This window comes from Chiloscyllium punctatum, chromosome 10 (assembly GCF_047496795.1).
Source record: "Chiloscyllium punctatum isolate Juve2018m chromosome 10, sChiPun1.3, whole genome shotgun sequence".
In the NCBI taxonomy this organism is placed as follows: domain Eukaryota; kingdom Metazoa; phylum Chordata; class Chondrichthyes; order Orectolobiformes; family Hemiscylliidae; genus Chiloscyllium; species Chiloscyllium punctatum.
Genome location: NC_092748.1, coordinates 42508540 through 42529755, shown reverse-complemented (window position 1 = coordinate 42529755; position 21216 = coordinate 42508540). Strand labels below are relative to the sequence as shown.

The 21216-nt window shown below is 39.0% G+C and overlaps 1 protein-coding gene across 2 annotated transcripts in view; it reads right to left on the bottom strand.

The window, feature by feature from the left end:
* Window positions 1–283: 283 nt before the first annotated feature.
* Window positions 284–21216, bottom strand: part of hibch (3-hydroxyisobutyryl-CoA hydrolase) — a 122067-nt gene continuing 101134 nt past the window's right edge. For both annotated transcript variants that reach the window (XM_072578989.1, XM_072578991.1), the window contains exons 11-14: window positions 13525–13606; window positions 7109–7228; window positions 6531–6564; window positions 284–599 (exon numbers count right to left, since the gene is read on the bottom strand). In XM_072578989.1, the coding sequence (XP_072435090.1) occupies window positions 484–599; window positions 6531–6564; window positions 7109–7228; window positions 13525–13606 (352 nt within the window). In that variant the 3' untranslated portion in view covers window positions 284–483. The remainder of the gene's footprint in view (window positions 600–6530; window positions 6565–7108; window positions 7229–13524; window positions 13607–21216) is intronic.

The window sequence follows — 21216 nt, the reverse complement described above, 5'->3', positions numbered from 1 at the left end:
AGCTGTACTTTCAGTTACATGAGACTGCATGTTCTCAAATCCCTGAATAAAAGCCTTTTCCTAACTCAACACTCTCATTAAAACCTCTCTCTGTGTCCAAGCTTTAGGTCAGCCCTCCCAATAATATATTCTTTTGACATGGCAAGAATTTTTGTTTTACCTTTGTGAAGTTGGAGCATTTTCTAAATGAATGGCACTACATAAATATATGGTACCTGATACCCATGACTCAGCAAAAATACACAAAGCTAGCATTTCAGTATATTTATTATATATGTAATACAATATTTTCACTTGATAAATGCATCAGATTTGAATAAGCCAGTTAACTTCATGAAGAGAAAAACAGACTGCAAACCCATTCATAAAATTATTTTTCAATTCCCAAGTTATTTATCCATTTCATCATCAGGTTCTCAAGGCAATTAGGGAACAGCAACAAATGCCAATAATGCCCATATCTCTTGAAATAATTCTTAAACGTTACAATTTGAGTTCCTTGCTTCCAAGTGACTGAAAGCAACTCTTCAGATACTCCTCTGTCACCTCTTCTAGGGTTTCTGGCTTCCACTTCGGGGATTGATCCTTGTCGATCAGAACTGATAGGACAGAGAAAAAATATTATCATAAAGAATGATATGGCAATGATTATTCTGGAATCAAAGGACTACAAATATTGTTTAAACAGTAGCTTAAATACAGAAGGGAAAAATTTGGAGCACAAATATAAAAATATACTCTTGTTACACTTTATTCTACTTACATCTCAAGTTATTTGAAGCCATATACTCTTCTGATTGTCTTTCTTTATGTTCAGTCAATTCATTAGTCACTATCTTGGTCACAAAATGATCATCTGATAGCCCTAGCCAACAGTAGTGATGACTAACAATTCAATATCTGTGAGGAAACTATATCTCATTGGCATTCTCTGAGTATCTCAATGATTATTGATCCCGCGCTTCTGTCATATAGTTTTGACTACACTCATACGCTCTCTATTATATATTTATACCACATTACTGAGAATAAAATATGCAGTCAAAGTTCATTCTCACCCAGAAATGTACCACCGCAGAGATTGAATATGTTGTAAACCAAAAATGGCTTTTACACTGAAAAAGGTTGCACTGATCTTACTTATGTTGCTCTTTTATACCTCTTCATCAGAAGTTTGATGCTGGGAGTTTAAGAGTGTTAATTCTCACCAATATTTTTCCTGTCTCAACTCAACCAGAACTAGCTTAACACAGCAATTGACTGAAAAACGTTCTTTTTATTTATTAAGTTAAATGCTAAATTTCTTAACAGTGTTGATTTTTGTCCTTTTATTAATTGATAGTCCATGTCAATTTCATCAGAATTGTTACAAAAGAATAGTTTTGTTTTCCTCTCTTATAAAGCAACAATATATTTTGCTGCACTTTGCAGAATTTATTTAGTACAATGTAAGCCCCTTCATAAAGAACATCAAATTTGCATTAGACATGTATCTATGAACATTCTGCACTACTATATTTTAAATAGATTAATTGAAAGCTCCTGGTTAAGAGTTACAATTTGTATGAAAATGTGTAAAGCAATATTCTTTCCTTGTAATCCACTGTAGATTAGCTACCATCAGATTCAATCTGTCATTGTCGAACTCATCTTCCTTTCTGTTTTTTTAGCACTATAAAATATTCTGCAAAAATCCTGTGAATTTATACACTCTCTATGCATAATGCAATTTGCTTAAGTATTGAAACTTCAGGCAAAGTCCAGGAAGCAATGCAAATACTATTACTATGTAGGCGTGGTAGGCAAATCATGCATAAATGAAACACAGGAGCATAAACATGTTCCTTAAGTCTGCGGGTAAGTGGAGTTGAAATGCCCATCAGCCATGATTAAATGGCAGAGTGGACTCGATGGGCCGAATGGCCTTACTTCCACTCCTATGTCTTATGGTCTTATAGTTTCATCATTTAATTATGTCATGGCTGATCTGTATCTTAACCTTTGGTCTCTAACCCTTAACATGATTGCCTAACAAAAGTCTCTTAATCTTGGCTTAGGATAGATCAGTTGAAAATTTCAAAGCGGTATTCCAGATTTCCACTACCCTTTGTGACCTTTCTGATGTCATCCCTGAATAGCCTACTCAAATTTTATGATTCTGCCTAATGTTTTGGACCTCACCCGACAAAATAGTTTATCTCTATCGACCATATCAATTCCTTCAATTATTTTATAGATCTCATTTAGATTATTCTTTTAATCTTCTATATTCAAGTGAATATCTGGGTTTGGGTTGACAAATGGAAAGTAATGTCGATGCCATTGAAATGCATGACTTTATCCAAAAAGAAAGAATCTAACCATTACCCCTTGACATTCAATGGCATTATCATCACTCAACTGCCCTTTATCAATATCCTGGGGTTATGATTGACCAGAACCTGACTAGCCTAGTCATATAAGTGCAGTGGATACAAACAGGTCAGAGACTGGTACTCCTGCAGAGAGTAACACACCACTTGACCCCTTAAAGTCTGTTCACCATTTACAAAGCTCAAGGGAGGAGTGTTTTCGGAATACACCCTGTTTGCCTGGATGAGTGCAGCACCAACAACACTTAAGAAGCTTGACAATATCCAAGATTAAACAGCTACTTCACTGGCACCAAATCTAAACATTCAGTCTCTCCACCACTTATGCTTATTAGGTGCAGTGAGAGACACTGCATGAATTCACTAAGTCTCTTTGGTCAACAACTTCCAAGCAAATGGCCAAGGCCACGGACAGCGTATCCATGGGAATACCACCAACCTGCAAATTCCCTTACAAGGCACTCATCATCCTGACTTTAAAATATACACTGAACCTTCAATGTCATTTGGTCAAAATTCTGGCACCCACATCCATGCATGATTAAAAGCTGAGGAAACATTTAATAATTTCCCTTTGACATTCTATGGCATTATCATGATGAATCCCCCCCCTAACAACATCCTGGAGGTTACTATTGTCCAGAATTTGAACTGGCTCAACCATATAAATGTGTCCACACGAGCTGGTCAGAGGCTGTGAATTCTGTAGCACATAACTTAGGTCATGTTTATGCAGTGCCTGTCCATCACCACCAAGGTAGAAGCCAAGATTGTGATGAAATGCATCCCACTTGCCTGGATGAGTGCAACTCCAAAAATACATGTTATCAGGTCAAACATAGTTTGACACCATTCATGACACCACAGTCTGCTTGACTGGCATCCCATCCATCACCTTCAACCTATAGTCCTTCACCACCAATGCACAGTGACAGCATAGTGTACCAGCTATACCATGCAATAATGCATCCAGACTCTTTCAACAATTCCTTCTAAATCTGGGACCTTTACCACAAGAGAAACAGGTATGTGGGAATATCTGCGATTGCAAGATCCCCTCCATGCCTCACATTATCCTTGCGAATTTATCATTGTTCCTTCACTGTCGTGAGGTTAAAATCCTGGAACTCCTTTCCAAACAGCTCTATGGTTACTCCTACACACCAAGGTCTGCAGAGGTTCAAGGAGCCAGCTCAGCACCAACTTCTTCATTTACTTCTCAGCATGTGGCAATAACTGCTTGACTAGCCAGCAGCATCCATATCCCAGAAACAAACTGAAGATGTAGAGTAAAGACCCACATTGTAAGGTATGGAAAGTGGAGTTGAGGCTGAGATGAGATCAACTAGGATTGTATTAAATGATGGAGCAGGGTCGAGGGGCTGAGCTGCCTACTCCTGTTCCTAGTTATGTTCTGATATTGACGAACATGTTCTAGAGACTCTCAATCCATGGCATATCTTTTAACATTTGAACTTAACAGCTGATATGAATATTAATAATGCCATGCATCATCAAACTGCTGTTACTTTTCCAGCAAAATCTAAGCCTGGCTAATGGAATGTAAGAGTTGGGAGTTTAAAGAACACCAACTAACTTCAGGGTTTAAAAAACAATTAATTACTTAGATATTATTCAAGTGATTTGTCAGATCATTCAAATCATTTGATCAGATTTTCCTGCTATTACACCTGCCCTTTCAATCTTTTTACTGAAAGGAAATCTCCCCTACTAAAACCTATTCCTCATCTATTCTGTTTTAAACTGCAGTGTACTACAACTAGAGCAGAATTTTATTCTTTCATCATATTGCATCCGAATGACATCTGATAGGTGAAATAAATTTGCAATGTTGGCAATTACAGCTGTAAATATGTAGAAATATGAGAGAATAAAGGTTATAAGAACAAGTGTTACCGAATGAAAAAAATTAACTCTGGGGAACACTAGTGGGTTTATTTTTGGAACATGACTCATCAGATTTGAGTAATGTAAGTTATCAATTGGTTTTTGGCTTAATGCCCAAGTACTCAGTTGTTTCAATCTGAATCATAAAAGAAACACAAATTCAAGAGACTCAAAAGATATAATTTATAAAATATCAGATACAAAACAGTATTGTTTAAAGATCAGTAAATACTATAAATGACTGGATCATAAACTCCTAAGTAATACAATCAATTTTGAACTTCAAATTTCCCAAACTTTTATTTGTTTATTGTGACACAATTTGTGCTGTCTGATTAGTTACATAGGCATTACCCAAATCCAATGGACAATTACTTGGTAAATATGATCTTCCCTCCATCATAAAGTCAGAAGTGGAGATGTTCACTGATGATTATACAATGTTGAGCACCATTTGCAACAGTGAAACTGATAATCAATCAATTTTTGCTCATATGCAGCAAGACCGGCCACAATCCAGGCTTGGATTGACAAATGGCAGGTAATATTCACAGTAAATAATCGTGCTGTAGGTAACTCATATCCCGACTCCCCAGTGCTTGTTTGTCATGCACAAAACATAAGCCGGGAATATGATGGAATATTCTTCACACCAGCTCCAACAATATTCAAGAAGCTTGACACCATTCAGGAGAAAATAGTCCACTTCATTTGTAAACCATCTCCACCTTTAGCATTTAGTCCCTTCATCACTAATAAACAGTAGCGGCAGTGTGAAGCATCTAAGTGATGCACTGAAATAACTCAACAAAGTTCCATCAATAGCACTTTCCAAATATGCGAATTTTACCACCCATTAGAGCAAGAACAGCAGACACAGGCAAACAGGATCACCTGCAATTAAGTCCCCCTCCAGCCCACATTAGCTTCCATCCTGATCTGGAACAATTTCATCATTCCATCACTGTCACTGGGCCTAAATCCATGAACTCCCCTCCAGACAGCATGATGGGTGCCCTTACACCCCAAGGACTGGAACAGTTCAAGAAGGGAGTTCAACGTCACTTTCTCCAGGGCAATTAGTGATGTGCAATAAATGCTTGTCGACCTAATGATGCTTACAGTATTCCACGAACAAATTTTAAAAATTACATAGGGAAGGTAAGCAAATAACAAACCAGATATGATCAGTTACCAAGAGCATCCAGTCAATGTGCTCTGAAATAGTTCAAATAGGAATTGTCTCTTTAAAAACATAAAGCCTTTTGAGATTTAAACAAAGAACAGTGCTCCACTCCTCAATTACCTTTTCAGTTCTACACAAGTTAAAGGCTCTGCCGCATTTGTCCTAAGTGGCCAAACTTTTGACTTAAAAACTCGGGATGTTTTAGCATGGCTGTTGATTGGTGATCCAATCCTTCTGCATCTCAAAAGGGATATCTGAATACAATCAGTATTTGTTAATCTTTTCCTCTTACCCTTAGAGTCAGCTATGATTCCATTAGTTGCACTCTTACTGATGGAGGGCTTATGCTTGAAACTTCTCCTGCTCCTCAGATGAGCTGTTGTGCTTTTTCCAGCACCACACTTTTCAACTCTTATTGAGTCAGAAGGTTAAGGGTTCTGACATCAGGATTTGAGCAGGAATACGATAGTGAAAGCTGCCATACTAATGCACTACAGATGTGATGCTGTGCTGTGAAAAGTGCCATCATCTGGACAAGACAAAACCTGAGGTCCACCTGCTCTCTCTCAGGTGGATACAGGAGATCCAATGGCATTACTTTGAGAAGGAGCAGGGAACTGTCCTCTATTTTGTGGCTAAAATTCATCTCTCAACCAACATCATAAAATCAGATTATCTGATTAATATCGCAATATTGCTTGTGGGGGCTGGTGTGTGCTGATTGGCTGCCCCATTTCTTACAGTGGTTGCACCTCAAACATACTCATTGACTGGAAAGTGCTTTGAGGTGTTCTGTGATCACAAAAGATGCTACATAATTGCAACTGTATTTCCACTCGCCCCTACCCCCACCCCCTTCCTAAACCAGAGAATAGAGGACAGTTGTGGTACCCTAATACTGGCAGCTGAGTCTTTAGGGAGCAGCGACTGAGTCTGAGGACCTGCAGATTTATCTAATCTAATAAATATTTAACAGCACATATCTGTTCAGCCACTAAGACAGACCTTTCTTAGGTACAGAGTTAACTTCTTTTTGAAAAACTTATAATGGATTATAAGCTTACCTGCACGCACACCTTCATAAAAATCATGGCCTCTCTGAAAGGGATAAATTTCAAAGTATGAACACTGTATATTACATGTAAAAGCTTTTTTCATCTCATTTGATGATTATATGGAAGTACCCCAAAGTTTACATCCCAATAAATGTCTGAGGAAACAGTTAATGTCAATGTGATAAAGATAAACATTAAATGCACCAATGCCTCATTCTAATATTGCATAACTTAACTCTCAAGATTATTAATAATACCTCAAATATCAGGAAAAATTGCTTGCAAAGTAATACTTAAGTATTGCACTTTATAAAGGACACAATTGGACATGTGGCTACATGTCTATGCTACAAGGTTGCTTTGTTTCCAACAAAGATGTCTTATTTTCATCTAATATAATACTGAACAAGAACTATATGCTTGTCAGGCTCAATTGCAATTAAGCAGATTCTACTTCCAGCATTTAGTAATACAATTTATCAGCATGTAGCAGGTACTTGCAATGTCATGCAAAAAAAAATCAACAAATTTATTGTTTAATTGTCCTTTAACAAGAGGTTCTGTTTGTATCTCTGACACGATCTTACCATACAAGATTGGCTAATTCTGTATTCCATAACTAAAACTTCTGCCAGATTCTTTGTGGCTCCCTCTTGAAGCTGTTGAAAAGTAATCTTCATAGACGTGGGAGACATTTTCTTCAGTGTCTATACAAAAAATTAAAAGCATGAAATATAGGGTGTCTGCTGAAAGATGATTATTGCATTTTTTTGGGAAGAAATGACAACAGCAAAGATTGTAACGCTAAATAATATTTTAAGACAAGACCTTTTCATGTCACACTTCATACACCATACTGAAAACAAGATGAAATACTGGATAATTATGAGCACCTACAGAACCAAATTAATCCTAACTTCTCATTGAGATACAAGCTATGTACAAGACTAGTAAACAAGTGTCAACAATTTAGTGTAGATTATCACTACTGAACATGTCCTGGGTAATTGGGGGACACCACAGAGCAACTAATCAAATTTGATCCTTTTCTTGTCCAGGGCTGCTGAGGTCAACTATAATACTACCTCTGCCTTTCTGCTTTCACTTAACCACAGACCAATGATTAAGTGTGTGACTGAACCGAACTACTGTGCAATTCCTAAGAAAGGAAAAGTTACTTATCCACCAGCAACCTCAGTTTATTAGGAGGTGGTAGGAAAGAAGTAACAGGCTACCAATACAGTTGTCCAGGCTAATGCTTTGCCAATGTAGTTTCCAATCCTACCACGGCAGCTGGTGGAATTTAAATTCTATTAATTAATGAACTTAGAATTAAATAGCTAGTCACAGTAATAGTGACCATGAAACTACTGTCAAAACCAATTAAGTAATGTCCCTCAGGGATGGTCTTACCAAGGTAAAAGTGAGGACTGCAGATGCTGGAGATCAGAGTCAAGATTGGAGTGGTGCTGGAAAAGCACAGCAGGTCAGGCAGCATCTGAAGAGCAGGAAAATCGATGTTTCGGGCAAAAGCCCTTCATCAGGACTGATTCCAGCACCACTCTAACCTTGATGATGATCTTATCAAGGTCGAACCTAGATGTGGAACTGGATGCACAACAACATAGTCCCTCTGAAATGCTTTAGTTAGCCACTCAGTTATATCAAACTGCTACAAACTTAAAAAGAAATAAAACCAGACAGACCATCCCAAAATGGTTGGGAACTGGAAACAACAATGGCACACCCAGCCCTTCTGACCACACATAGAGTTCCTTATTAATATCTGGGGGTTTGAGTCAACTTTGGGAGAGCTATCCCCCAGACTGATCGACACCTGACTCAGTCATGGTCACTGAATCATAACTGACAACTAATTTCTGAGAAACCATCATCACCGTCCCTAGGTCGGTCCTGCCAGTGGGACAGAGCAGAGGTGGTGGCATAGGAGCATTCAATTGTAAGACAGTTGCCCTAGGAGCTATCAACATTAACTCTGCACCCATGAAGTTTCATGGCATCCGATCAAGGAACCTCCTGCTGATTACCACCTAATGTCAGTTTCAACCAATTTATTTAATGTGATGACAGGGAACAGTTGAAAGCATTATAAAAGGATTCTGAAACACTTCAGCACTTCTACTGAAGATATATGCTGCAGAACTAATCATGTCACTTGCCAAGCTGTTCCAATACAGCTGCAACACTTCCATCGAACTGAAAAAGTGGAAAATCGCTCATGCATGCCATGTCATTAAAATCAGGACAAATCCAAGCTGGCCAATAACTGCCAAATCAGCCTACACTCAATCATCAGCAATCATCAAAAGTTGTTATTGACACTGCTATCAGTCAGCATGTACACAGCAATAATGCGCTAAAATACACTTGGTCTGGGTTCCCCATCTCATTACAGTAGCCTTGGTCCAAAGATGACAAAAGAGTTTAACTGAAGAGGCAAGGTTAAGGTGATTGCCTAAAGCAGCATTGAAGTGAATGAGGTTTCAAGAAGGTCTAGCAAAACTGATGTCAATGGAAAGGGGGGAATGGTGGTGGTGGTGGTGGGGGCGGGGGGGGGTTGTGGTGGGGGAGAATCTCTCCATTAATTGGAGTCATAACTCTCACAAAGAATGATAGTATGGTTGTTGGTGAATCATCTCAGTCCCAGGATATTGCTAGAGGAATTGCACAGGGTGATGTCTTGGCCCAATCATTTTCAGCTGCTTTAGCAACAACCTTGCTTCTATCATAATGCCAGAAGTGGAGATGATTATTGATGGTTCCACAATGTTCCTTAGCACCTTTTCAGACATTGAAGCAAGCTGTGTCCGTTTGCAGTGAGACCCAGCCAATACGTAGGCTTGGGATGATAAGTGGAAAGTAACATCTGTGCCACACAAGTTCCAGGCATTGGCCATCTTCATTTGAGAAATTTTAATCTTGGCAGTTATTGGCATGATCATCACCAAACTCCCTTATTATCAATATCCTGGGTGCTGCCATTGGCCAGAAACTGAATTGGAACAGCATATAAATCCTATGGCTACAAGAGTAGATCTGTCACTTGGAATTCTGTAACTCAGCTCCTGAATTTCAAAGCCTGTCCAAAGCCTGACTTGTCAGGCTTGTGATAGAATCTCCCCAGGTCCCTTGATAAATGCAGGTTTAGCAACATGCAAAACGCTTGGCATAATCCATAGCCAAAATTGTTGTTTGACTGGCACCTCAATCACCATCTTAAATCTTCAATCCCTCCATCACTGACTTATAATAGCAGCAGCCTGTACTATCCACAAGCCACAATTCATGACTTCTCAAAGGATCCTTCTACCGCACCTTCCAAACCCATATTGGCTACCACCTAGAAGGACAGGGGCAACTGATACAAGTGAATATCATTGTCTGCAATTTTTCCTCCAAACCATGCCATGTTAATAAAGAATTATAATTGCCATTCCTTCACCGTTGCAGGGTAAAATTCTTGAAAGCCCCTTTGTAATTACAATTTAGATGTACTTACACCATAAGGAAAGAGTGCAGAAGGTACAAATGCTATCCAGTGATGCATAGATTTGATCAAAAAGACTAAAAAACAATTTTTCATGTTTTACAGTGAAACAGAGTTGGCTATTATTCCCAGGCTAAAATTGTTAACATTCCAGCTAAAGGTTAAACCACACCAAATAATTACTTCAATGGTGCTTTCTTCCATTTTTGAAATGCATGTGTGTTGATGTCAGCATTACAGAAGTTGTTTACATATGAAACCTAACTTATTATCACCAGTACATTTTTAAAGGGATTGAATCCCCAAGCATGTTTGTGGATCCAGACTTTAGTTTTGCCAGGTTTTCAAATCTCTTTATGGTCTTATTTTTTTCTTATTTTGGTAACTTCCTCCAGCCTTCTCACCTTCCAAGCTATCATTACTCTTCCAACTTTGGCCTGTGTGTACCTCTGACTTTAATTGCTGCACCATTATCAGATCTACTTTTAACTGCTGAGGTGTTAAGCCCTTGAATTCCCTCTCTGAAATGCTCTACTTCACTTTCCATCTTTGAGATGCTCCCCAAAACTGAGCTCTCTTTGTCATTAGCTCTAAAATCTTCTTTTATGGCTTAGTGTCAAATTTTATTGGATCATTTCCTGTGAAATGCCTTGGAATATTTTACCATGTTAAACTGTAGTTGCTGTAGTTGTTGGTTCTACTGTAACTTTCTTGTCACGGGATGCTAGTGACCAGAGAAAATAGAGGTGGCAGTTTGCCTGTTGATTACATTGAATTACAGTCTGTGGCTCCGCATATCTGAACAATGACACAATGGCCATTTCAGAAAAGTCACCACGTGCAACTATAAGTTAGCTGTAGAGAAGAGGTTTAAAAGCAAAATTAGTTCGCAGAAATATTGACCAGACAATATTTTTTGTCTCCCAATAACTTCCACAAACTGACCTTTTGTTTTGGGGAAGGCAGGACATTGGGGAGGCGGGGGGAGGTGTGTAGGAGAGAAGTGTTAAGTGAGACTAAAATCACACACTTGTCCAACTAATACAACTGGAAGATTTCTTTCCCCAAAAATATCAATGAACTTATTGGAGTTTTACAATAATCCAACATCCTCATGGTTATTTTTTCCAGTGCTAGCTAATAAATCATTAGACACATCAGATTTTGTATTACAATCAGCGTGAAAACATATTAACCAATGAATACTTCAGTTGCTAGACCAGACCAATAGTCACTACCGTAAGCTAGGTAGAATCATTTGATAATTGAATATTGTTGATTGCAAGTGTCAATATGTATTCCTCACTATCTTTTTAAAAAAACCAGATACCATATGGGATTAGGGACCAGACAGAATGTAATTTTAATGAAAGCTGGGTTTGGTCACAATCATTCTGAATTGTGTATTAGCAGCACCCCATTATTTACTGTATAATGTTGGTAATGTTAATAACTGTAAAGCTCTAAGTACACCATTAAGATTCTTCTATCTACGATTGCCTACCTTTTGTTGAAAGACATCTCACTTGCACCAATTAAGAGTAGATCCACTTACTGAAGACATCACAGTGCTCAGTCATCCCATTGCCTCTGGCAGTGCAATGGGATTCATCAAATAAGAATGTTATTTTGGCAGCAGATCAAGCAGATTATGTTATTTTGTTGCAGAACTGTTCCAAAGATTATCTGCTTTGCAAAGGAATTTATTCACAGTGCACCAATCTAGAGGATAGATGGAAGGTGATATGGACGTGCACCAAAATCTGGATCAGCAAATATACAGTTGGTCCAGCTGCTAATGGAGGTAACAGAAATGTCATTAATCTAGTCCTTTCAATGGTACCACTTCAACTGTGTTTAAAATAAGCTGCCCCCGCCCCCCCCCCAGAGTCAGGTATGTTTACTTCTCTAGTGGGCACACCAAATTTCTTCAAAATTAAGATATTGCAAAATATTGGTTTACAAAACCAACAATAATCCTGCTCCTCTGTGTTTTTCAGTCGTATTTTCTAAGGTGATAGAACAGTAGAAATAAGTTTATTTTTACATCCAAACCTTATTCTATACTAGTTCTGAAGAGCTATACCAGATTTAAAACATTAAATCTGTTTCTGTCTCCACAGATGCTACCAGATATGCTGTTTCTCCACTATTCTCTGAATTTGCTTCTGAACCCATACTAATTGTGCTACCAAATATATTGCACTACCACTGAAGAAAACATAAATAATTCAAATAATATGTTAACATTTTTACATTATCTCCTACTGCCAGTTTGGCTCACATTGCACCATTCTCACTTCTGAGTCAGAGCCAGTCAGGAAGTTCTTGCTCAACTATGAGCTTTAGTACATCACATATGCCAACACTTCAGTGTCAAATTGAAGCAATAAATTGATGATTGTAAGTGCTGTCGTTTGGATAGAACATGCATGCAAAGCTTTATTCTCCTAGTCAATTAGATATCTTTTATCATTGTACTGTTCAAAGAAAAGCAGTGAGCAACTTTTTGCCTTCCATTATGCATCAAAAACAGATTATCTAGTCTTTAATTATTTGTTATCTATGCACTGTGCAAAAGCTGCCATATTTGCTCTCATAACAATAGTTGACTGCATTTCAAAAGTGATTCAGGTGGGAAAATTTTCCAGCAGTGCTGCACATTGAAGTGAGCTTGCCCCTTCACACCCTCTACCACACAAACTACCACTGAAATCTATTAAATTTCTTCCCACTTTCTCTCACATAAATAACTGATAACATTTCACAACGTTAAATGTGTTACAGAAATGCAAATTGTTGAATCAGTACTTCTCCAAGTTGAACATGACTTGGAGGAACCATGACTGATGCAAGGGTATAAAGTAACTCAGTAATCCCAGCAATAACTAGACTAAAAGAGAGGACATAATCTCATATAGCAGGCAATCCATTAAAGACTGAGATGAAGAGGAATTTCTTCATTCAAAAGAATGGTGAATCCTTGGAATTCTCTACCCTACAGGGCTATGGAAGTTCAGTCATTGAGGATGCTCAAGACAGAATTTGATACGTTTCTGGAGACTAACAGCAGCAAGGCATATAGAGATCGCAAGGAAAATGGCATTGAGGTAGATGATCAGTTATGATTTAAATGAATGGCAGAGCAGAGTTGATGGGTTGACTGACTTCCCCCTGTTCCTATGATTGATATGAACTAAGGTAACTAAATCGTGAAAAGTATAGGACTCATACTGAACTCTCCCCAAAATCAGTAATGCTTCTTATATTTTAATTTCACAATATACAAAGAAACAATTATTGAATGCTTTAAAAAGTTCCGATCCAGAAATGAATATTTATCTCCAGAGGATTGCCCCCAGTGTAACGGTAGGCCATCTGATTGAATGCATTATAGCTTAATATTAGTTTTAAATTACAAGAAAATTGATATACCGCTGTGGCTTTTACTAACTGTATACAATGCTCAAATTCTGTCCATCTAAAGTAACATACCTCTAAATTTTGCAGTGCAAATGGACTACCATCTTCCATCAGATTTTGTAGAATTTCTTCAACACTGTTGGTTTTAAAAAGTCTGGAAAACATAAGCAGGTAAAAAGTCCATATTGTAATGGACCAATGATCTGAAAAAAACTATAATAGCGAGTTGTTTTGATATCTAAAGTTTTAAAGGTTACTGTAGATAATCTTTGGAAACTATGAAGCCCTATTTCTACATGATTAATTAACATAACTGAATATTTCTTCACAAAATCAGCTCAAAAATTATATCTACAATGAACACATACAGTGAATGCCCACTGGAAGTATAGAGAGTGGGCAGAATATGATGTCAAACAATATGCAACATAAGCTGTGCTGCCATTTTTCAGCTGGGCACTTAACTATAGCTTTCTCTTAAACTCACACAGCTAAACATATGCTAAGCAGCACGAAGAACCATTCAGCTCTACCAATAAAAGAGTTAATCAATTACTTACAGGTTACTTGCTGGGAGGAGGCGGCAAATTTCACTCCCTTCACTAGAGTTTAGATAATCAAGTTATTCCCTGACAAGCTGAACAGGTATGGCCTCTTGGTAATAATTCCCAGTCTTCTTCCTCATTTTTAGTTCCTTGTGCAGCTTTATTCTCCAAATCATAATGCTGTCCAAGGGGGAATATCTTGTGAGTATGCTCATGCTAAGAAGTTGCTTGCTCATTACATGCTTCTGCATGAAATTGTTCTCTCATGAGCATACTCACAAGACTGGGTATTATTACCAAGAGGCCATACCTGTTCAGCTTGTCAGGGAATAACTTGATAATCTAAACTCTAGTAAAGGAGTGAAATTTGGCTCCTCCTCAGATGTATCTAGAACTTCAGAACTGGATAAGGACTTCATTACTAGTGACAACTGCCATAAACGTTTAATATACCTGGTTACTCACAGATTGTAGCTACAGATATTCGCAACAGCTTCTGGTTCGCCATCTGCTACAACAAGAGGGAGATTGCTAAGGCGCTCTCTTCTATGAGAGCTAACTACATTTAATGTTGTTTGTCAGATACAAGCATGCTAAGTGACCACACATATTTCCTATGAATGCAGGCTTTTCCATGATGCAGGGTTCCCAGAAATACACGCATACAACTGCACAGGTGCTATCTGACTTAAGAAAGAACAAAAAGGATTTCAACATTCACAGACCAACTTTAATGTGACCACAAGCAATGAATCACGTAGAATAATACCTAGCACCCTGGTATCAGTTATGCTGTCTTCATTCTGCAGCAGTCAACTGTGACAATTATTGGAAGCCATCACTTGAGAAATTAAAAGGTGGATAATGGATGATCCTACTGACAACATGGTTGATGACTCCAGTGTATGACAGACATTCAGTGTGCAGCATGTGATCCATGACAGACATGCAGCCACATGAGAAAAGATACAGTCACATGAAAAAAGATACAGCAGATCTCTGACATGACAAACCAAAGTTGGCTCAAGGTAAAATTAAGATGGTAAAAAAGCAGTAATAGATATTCGGGCAGATATTTCAGCACTCAACAAAGGTATATTTGAATAAGTAAGATGGACTATGAGAAAGTTGCATCTTGTGCGGCTAATGAAAATAGTTTATCATAGAAAATTAGAATAAAAGGGATACAATACTGTAAAAATTAGTAATAGGCCAACAGATTGGGAATTTTTTTTAAGAAACTAACCAAGAATGACAGTAAATAAAGACTATTAGAATGACAGTAATCACTTGGTGCTTGCCGCTATTGATGCCAAGAGATCTGCTGTTATGATATTATTACCTGTCCTCTCACATTCCCTGCAGCTCACCTGCAACCAATCTCTGATGTCTATTATCTACCACTGCCTAGATCCAACTCCTGCTCTCCACTTTGCCCTCTTAAAAAATCCCTGTAGCTTTCAGCTCCAATGCAGTGGCTGAAATACTGATTTCTTTTCCTGGAAGGTACTTTTTAAGAGTTCTTTTTGTTCTTGCAACGTAAGTGAATAAACTAGCAGAAATATAAAAACAGGCAGAAAGAACTTGTGCAGGTATATAAAAAGGAAGAGAGTACATAAGTTAGTGGAGTCTCTCGGAAAATAAAACTGGAGAATTAGTAATGGAAAATAAAGAAATGGCAGAAGTTTTTACCAAGTATTTTGCGTTTGTCCTCATGGTAGAAGACACAAAAAGCATACTGATGTAAACAGAAGAGAATGGAAGGGCAAAAGGAAATAAGACAAAAATCACTATCATTAGAGAAAGTACATCAGGAGAATTAATGGATTTAAGGGTGAAAACACAAGGATATGCTTTCTGGTCTCCGAGCATGTGACAATTTATTGTCATTTGCAAAACACCAGCAGCGGTGTGATGTTGCCTTGAGTTAATTGCAGCAGAGTTGGCAGGTCTGTAGTGTCAACAAGCCAGCACCACCCCACCTTATTCAATGCCCCTGCAAGCAAACATGCTGTAAAGGAAGACATGAAATTCCACACAGAGCGTCTGCAAAGAAATATATACAATGAGTAGACAAAATTATGGCTAATGGAATATAATGTAGGAAAATGTGAGGTAATTCACTTTGATGCGAAGAGTAGAAAAGCAGAATATTATTTAAAGTGGAGAGATACTGCGGTACATTGAGATCTGGGTGTCCTTGTACATACAAAGTTAATATGCAAGTATTGCAAATGATAGGAAGACAAATAGAAGGTTAACCTTGATTAGCAAGGGGGTGGAATATAAAAGAAGAGATGTCTTGCTTCACCTGTAGAGGGCATTTGTGAAATTGCAACCCAAACGCTAATTTATTTTTCTGGATATTTAATAGTTCTTTTCAGTCTTGCAATATAAATGAATACACAAGCTGGAAATCTAAACCAAAAACAGACAGTAAGAGCTTCTACAGGTACATAAAAAAAAAGAGAGCAGCTAAAGTCATTGTAATCTTTTAGAGAATTAAACTGGGGCATTAATAATGGAATATTAAGAAATGACAGTAGCTTGAAACAGTTTTTTGCATCTGTAGACGACACAAAAAACATATTGGGCAAAAAGAAGGAAATTAGAACAATCACTATTGTTGGATATGGCATAGAGTTTTGCTTTCCTTATTTCTGGAAGGGATGTATTTACATTGAAGGCAGCAACAGTTCATTAAGTTGATTTCTGGAATGAAGGGATTGCATAAGGGAGGAAAAGTTGAACAGATTGTGTCTACAATCATTGAAGACTGCAAGATGAACTTGAAAGACCCTCTACAGATAACAAGCAAAACTAATGTAATTTACAAAATACCGTGTAAGAATTGTAACAAACATTACATTGGACAAACGGACAGAAGACTAGCCACCAGTATACATGAACATCAAACAGTCACAAAACGACATGACCCTCTCTCACTAGCATTCTTACATATAGATAAGGAAGAACACCACTTCGACTGGGACAACACATCCATCCGAAGACAAACCAAATAGAATTCCTAGAAGCATGTCATTCCAACCAGAACTCTATCAACAAACACATTGACTTGGATCCCAATTACCACTCCCTGAGAAAAAAGAGCAGGAAATGACATCACCATAGGAAATGATGTCACCACAGGAAATGACATCACCAACTCAAGGAAATCCAAACTTACAAATAGACAGCAGGAAACATCAGCAGTGCTTCGTCCAGAGGCTCACTGATGATATTACCTAGTATGGTGACGAAACGTCTGAAAATGAACCTTCCAGCTCAGTGAGCAAACTGACATCCAGTGTATTCTATTTAATCACTACATTTCCCAACACTCCACCATCTCTAACTTATCAGACTGTTTTTCGAATATCCAGTTTTAGATGAACAGTAAATCCTCCAAATTAAATATTGGGAAGACTGATGCCACTGTGTTTGATCCCACCACAAACCTCACCCCTCTCACTCCAACTGTCTGTGCCGTACCAGATCACTTGCAATCCTGGTTACATACTCAATTCTAAAATGAGATTCCACATATCCAAATATCACTAAAATGGCTTATTTCAATTTCTGTGCTATTGTCTGACTCCGCATAAGCCTTACATTGCTGGCCTGCTCACTCTTATCAATGCCTTAGTTACTTCTCAACTTAACTATTTCAAAGCACTCCTGTACAGCTTTCCGCAATCTAGCCTCCATAAATTCAACATCATCAAAACCTTTACTCCTTATGCCCTACCTTTCACCAAGTCTTGATCATTTACCACCCATATCTTCACAGACCTAATCTAGCTTGTGGCGAAGCAATTCAATTTTAAAATACTCATCTTTGTTTTCAAATTCCTCCTTGATCTTGTTTCTCCCCATCATGTTAAGCTCCTCCAGCCCCACAATTCTCTAAGATGCATGCACACATCTAATTTTGGCCTCTTTGTTGTCATGCTTTTAGTTGCTTCATGACTGGCAGCTGTGCTTTAGCTTCCTCGGCTCGAAAACATGGAATTCCCTCTCAAAGATACTCCCTAAAATCTTAATTGATCACGGTTTTGATCAGCTACCCCAATGTTGCCTCACACGGCACAGTATCAAACTTAACTTTATAAAGCTCCTGTGATTTGTTTTGTGAAACCTTATTATGTTCAAAGTACCATACAAGTATTGTTATTCTGTAGCCTGCATCATAAACGTGCACATCTGAATTCTCTGTGGTGAAAGCCTACTGCAACCTATGCTGTACTTGTAAACTCCTGTCCATTGTCCCCACTAAAAAACTCTCACTCACTGCACCCCACTTGTACTCAAGATCTTTCCTGTAGAACTTATCTGTAATCTGTCATAGACTCACAGACTGAAGGGTGTACAGCACGGAAACAGACCCTCCAGTCCAACTCATCTATGCCAACCACATATCATAAACTAAACTAGTCCATTTGCCAGCATTTAGCCCATATCCCTTGTAAATTCTTGCTATTCACATAACCATCCAAATGCCTTTTAAATGCTGTTATTGGACCAGCTCCACCACTTCCTGTGGCAGTTCATTCCACACACGCACCACCATCTGCATGAAAAAGTAGCCCCTTAGGTCCCTTCTAAATCCTTCCCCTTTCACCTGAAACCTATGCTCTCTAATTGTGGACCCATCACGCCATGGAAAAGACCTTAGCTATTCACCATATCTGTGCCCCTCATGATTTAGTTAACCTCTATAAGGTCAACCCTTAGTGTCTGATGCTCGACAGAAAACAGCCCCAGCTTATTCAGCCTTACCCTACAGCACAGACCCTTAAACTCTGGCAACATCGTTGCAAATCTTTTCTGAACCCTTTCAAGTTTCACAACATCCTCCCTAAGAGGTATAGTTAGTAAGTTTGCAGATGACATCAAAACTGGAGGTGTAATTGACAGCGCAGAAGGTTATCTCAGATTACAACGGGATCTGGACCAGATGGGCCAATGGGCTGAGAAGTGGCAGATGGAGTTTAATTCAGATAAATGCGAGATGCTGCATTTTGGGAAAGCAAATCTTAGCAGGACTTATACACCTTAATGGTAAGGTCCTAGGGAGTGTTGCTGAACAAAGAGACCTTGGAGTGCAGGTTCATAGCTCCTTGAAAGAGGAGTCGCAGGGAGATAGGATAGTGAAGAAGGCATTTGGTATGCTTTCCTTTATTGGTCAGAGTATTGAGTACAGGAGTTGGGAGGTCATGTTGCGGCTGTACAAGACATTGGTTAGGCCACTGTTGGAATATTGCGTGCAATTTTGATTTCATTCCTATCGGAAAGATGTTGTAAAAGTTGAAAGGATTCAGAAAAGATTTACAAGGATGTTGCCAGAGTTGGAGGACTTGAGCTATAGGAAGAGGCTGAACAAGCTGGGGCTGTTTTCCCTGGAGGCGTCAGAGGCTGAGGGGTGACCTTGTACAGGCTTACAAAATCATGAGGGGCATGGATAGGATAAATAGACAAAGTCTTTTCTCTGGGGTCGGGGAGTCCAGAACTAGAGGGCATAGGTTTAGGATGAGAGGGGAAAGATATAAAAGAGATCTAAGGGGCAACTTTTTCACACAGAGGGTGGTATGTGTATGGAATGAGCTGCCAGAGGAAGTGGTGGAGGCTAGTACAATTACAACATTTAAGAAGCATTTGGATGGGTATATGAATAGGAAGGGTTTGGAGGGATATGGGCCGTATGCTGACAGGTGGAACTAAATTAGGTTGGGATATCTGGTCAGCATGGATGGGTTGGACTGAAGGGTCTGTTTCCTTGCTGTACATCTCTATGACTCTACAGCAGGGAGACCAGAATTGCATGCAGCTCCAAATGTTGCGTAACCAATGTCCTCCCTACATAACCTCCCAACTCCTATACTCAATGTACTGACCAACAAAGGCAAGCACACAAAACGTCTTCTTCACTACCCTTTTTACCTGTGACTCCACTTTCAAGGAACTACGAACTTGCACTCTAAGGTTTCTTTGTTCAGCAACACGCCCCAGGACTTGACCATTAAGTGTGTAAGTCCTACTCTGATTTGCTTTTCAAAAATGCAGCATCTCACATTTATCTAAATTAAATTTCACCTGCCACTCCTCGGCCCATTGGCCCATCCGATCAAGATCCTATTGCAATCTGAGGTAACCTTCTTCAAAGTCCACTACACCTCCAATTTTGGTGTCATCTGCAAACCTACAACTGAACCTCTAATGTTCACATACAAATAATTTATATATATATATGAAGAAAAGTAGTGGACCCAGCACCAATCCTTGTGGCACACTGCTAGTCATAGGTCTCCAGTCTGAAAAACAACACACCACCACCACCCTCTGTCTTCTACCTTTGAGCCAGTTCTGGGTCCAAATGGCGAGTTCTCCCTGTATTCCATGTGATCTAACCAGTCTACCATGAGGAACCTTGTCAAAAGTCCACATAGATCATATCTACCACTCTGCCATCATCAATCCTCTAAGATATGCTCTTTGCTCATATTTAAGCTTTTGGCTGAGTGTGAGAAAAAAAGTGATGATGTCTTCTTGATTTTCCTTTATTGGCTGGCCAGTCTGTATTATCTTACATATACGAAAAGGTTGTGGGCAAGGAAATATAACAGGTGCACACTTACATAGGTGCAGTTTGCTAATCAGCAGAGAGAGAGAGATAAAAGGAAAGGGAAGTAGAGGCGCACGATCAGATATGAGGGTACCATCAGACCAAATAGTTTCAACCCCTTTACTGAAGTCGTGATATCCCAATAATAGCCTGTGTCATATCCTCCATGGGGTTTAGCCAATGCAGTGTGCCTATACTCCTCTGGTTTGCTCCTTCTGACTTCAGTCGTATACCACCTAGTCCTGCAAGAGAGAGGCAAGTATGCCAGTGAATGCAGTGCTATCTGCTCGTCTGATGTAGCTATTACAGAATCCCTACAATGTGGAAGCATACCATTCAGCCCATGGAATCCACAGTGACCCTCCAAAGAGCATCCCACCCAGACCCAGACCCACACCTCTCATCCTCTCCCTGTAACCCTGCATTTCCCATGACTAACCCACCTAACCTACCCATCCCTGCTCACTGTAAGCAATTTAACATGGCCAATTCACCTAACCCACACAGCTTTGGACTGTGGCAGGAACCCAGAGCACCCAGATAAAACTCACGCAGTCACAGGGAGAATGTGCAAACTTTACACAGCCAGTTTCCCAA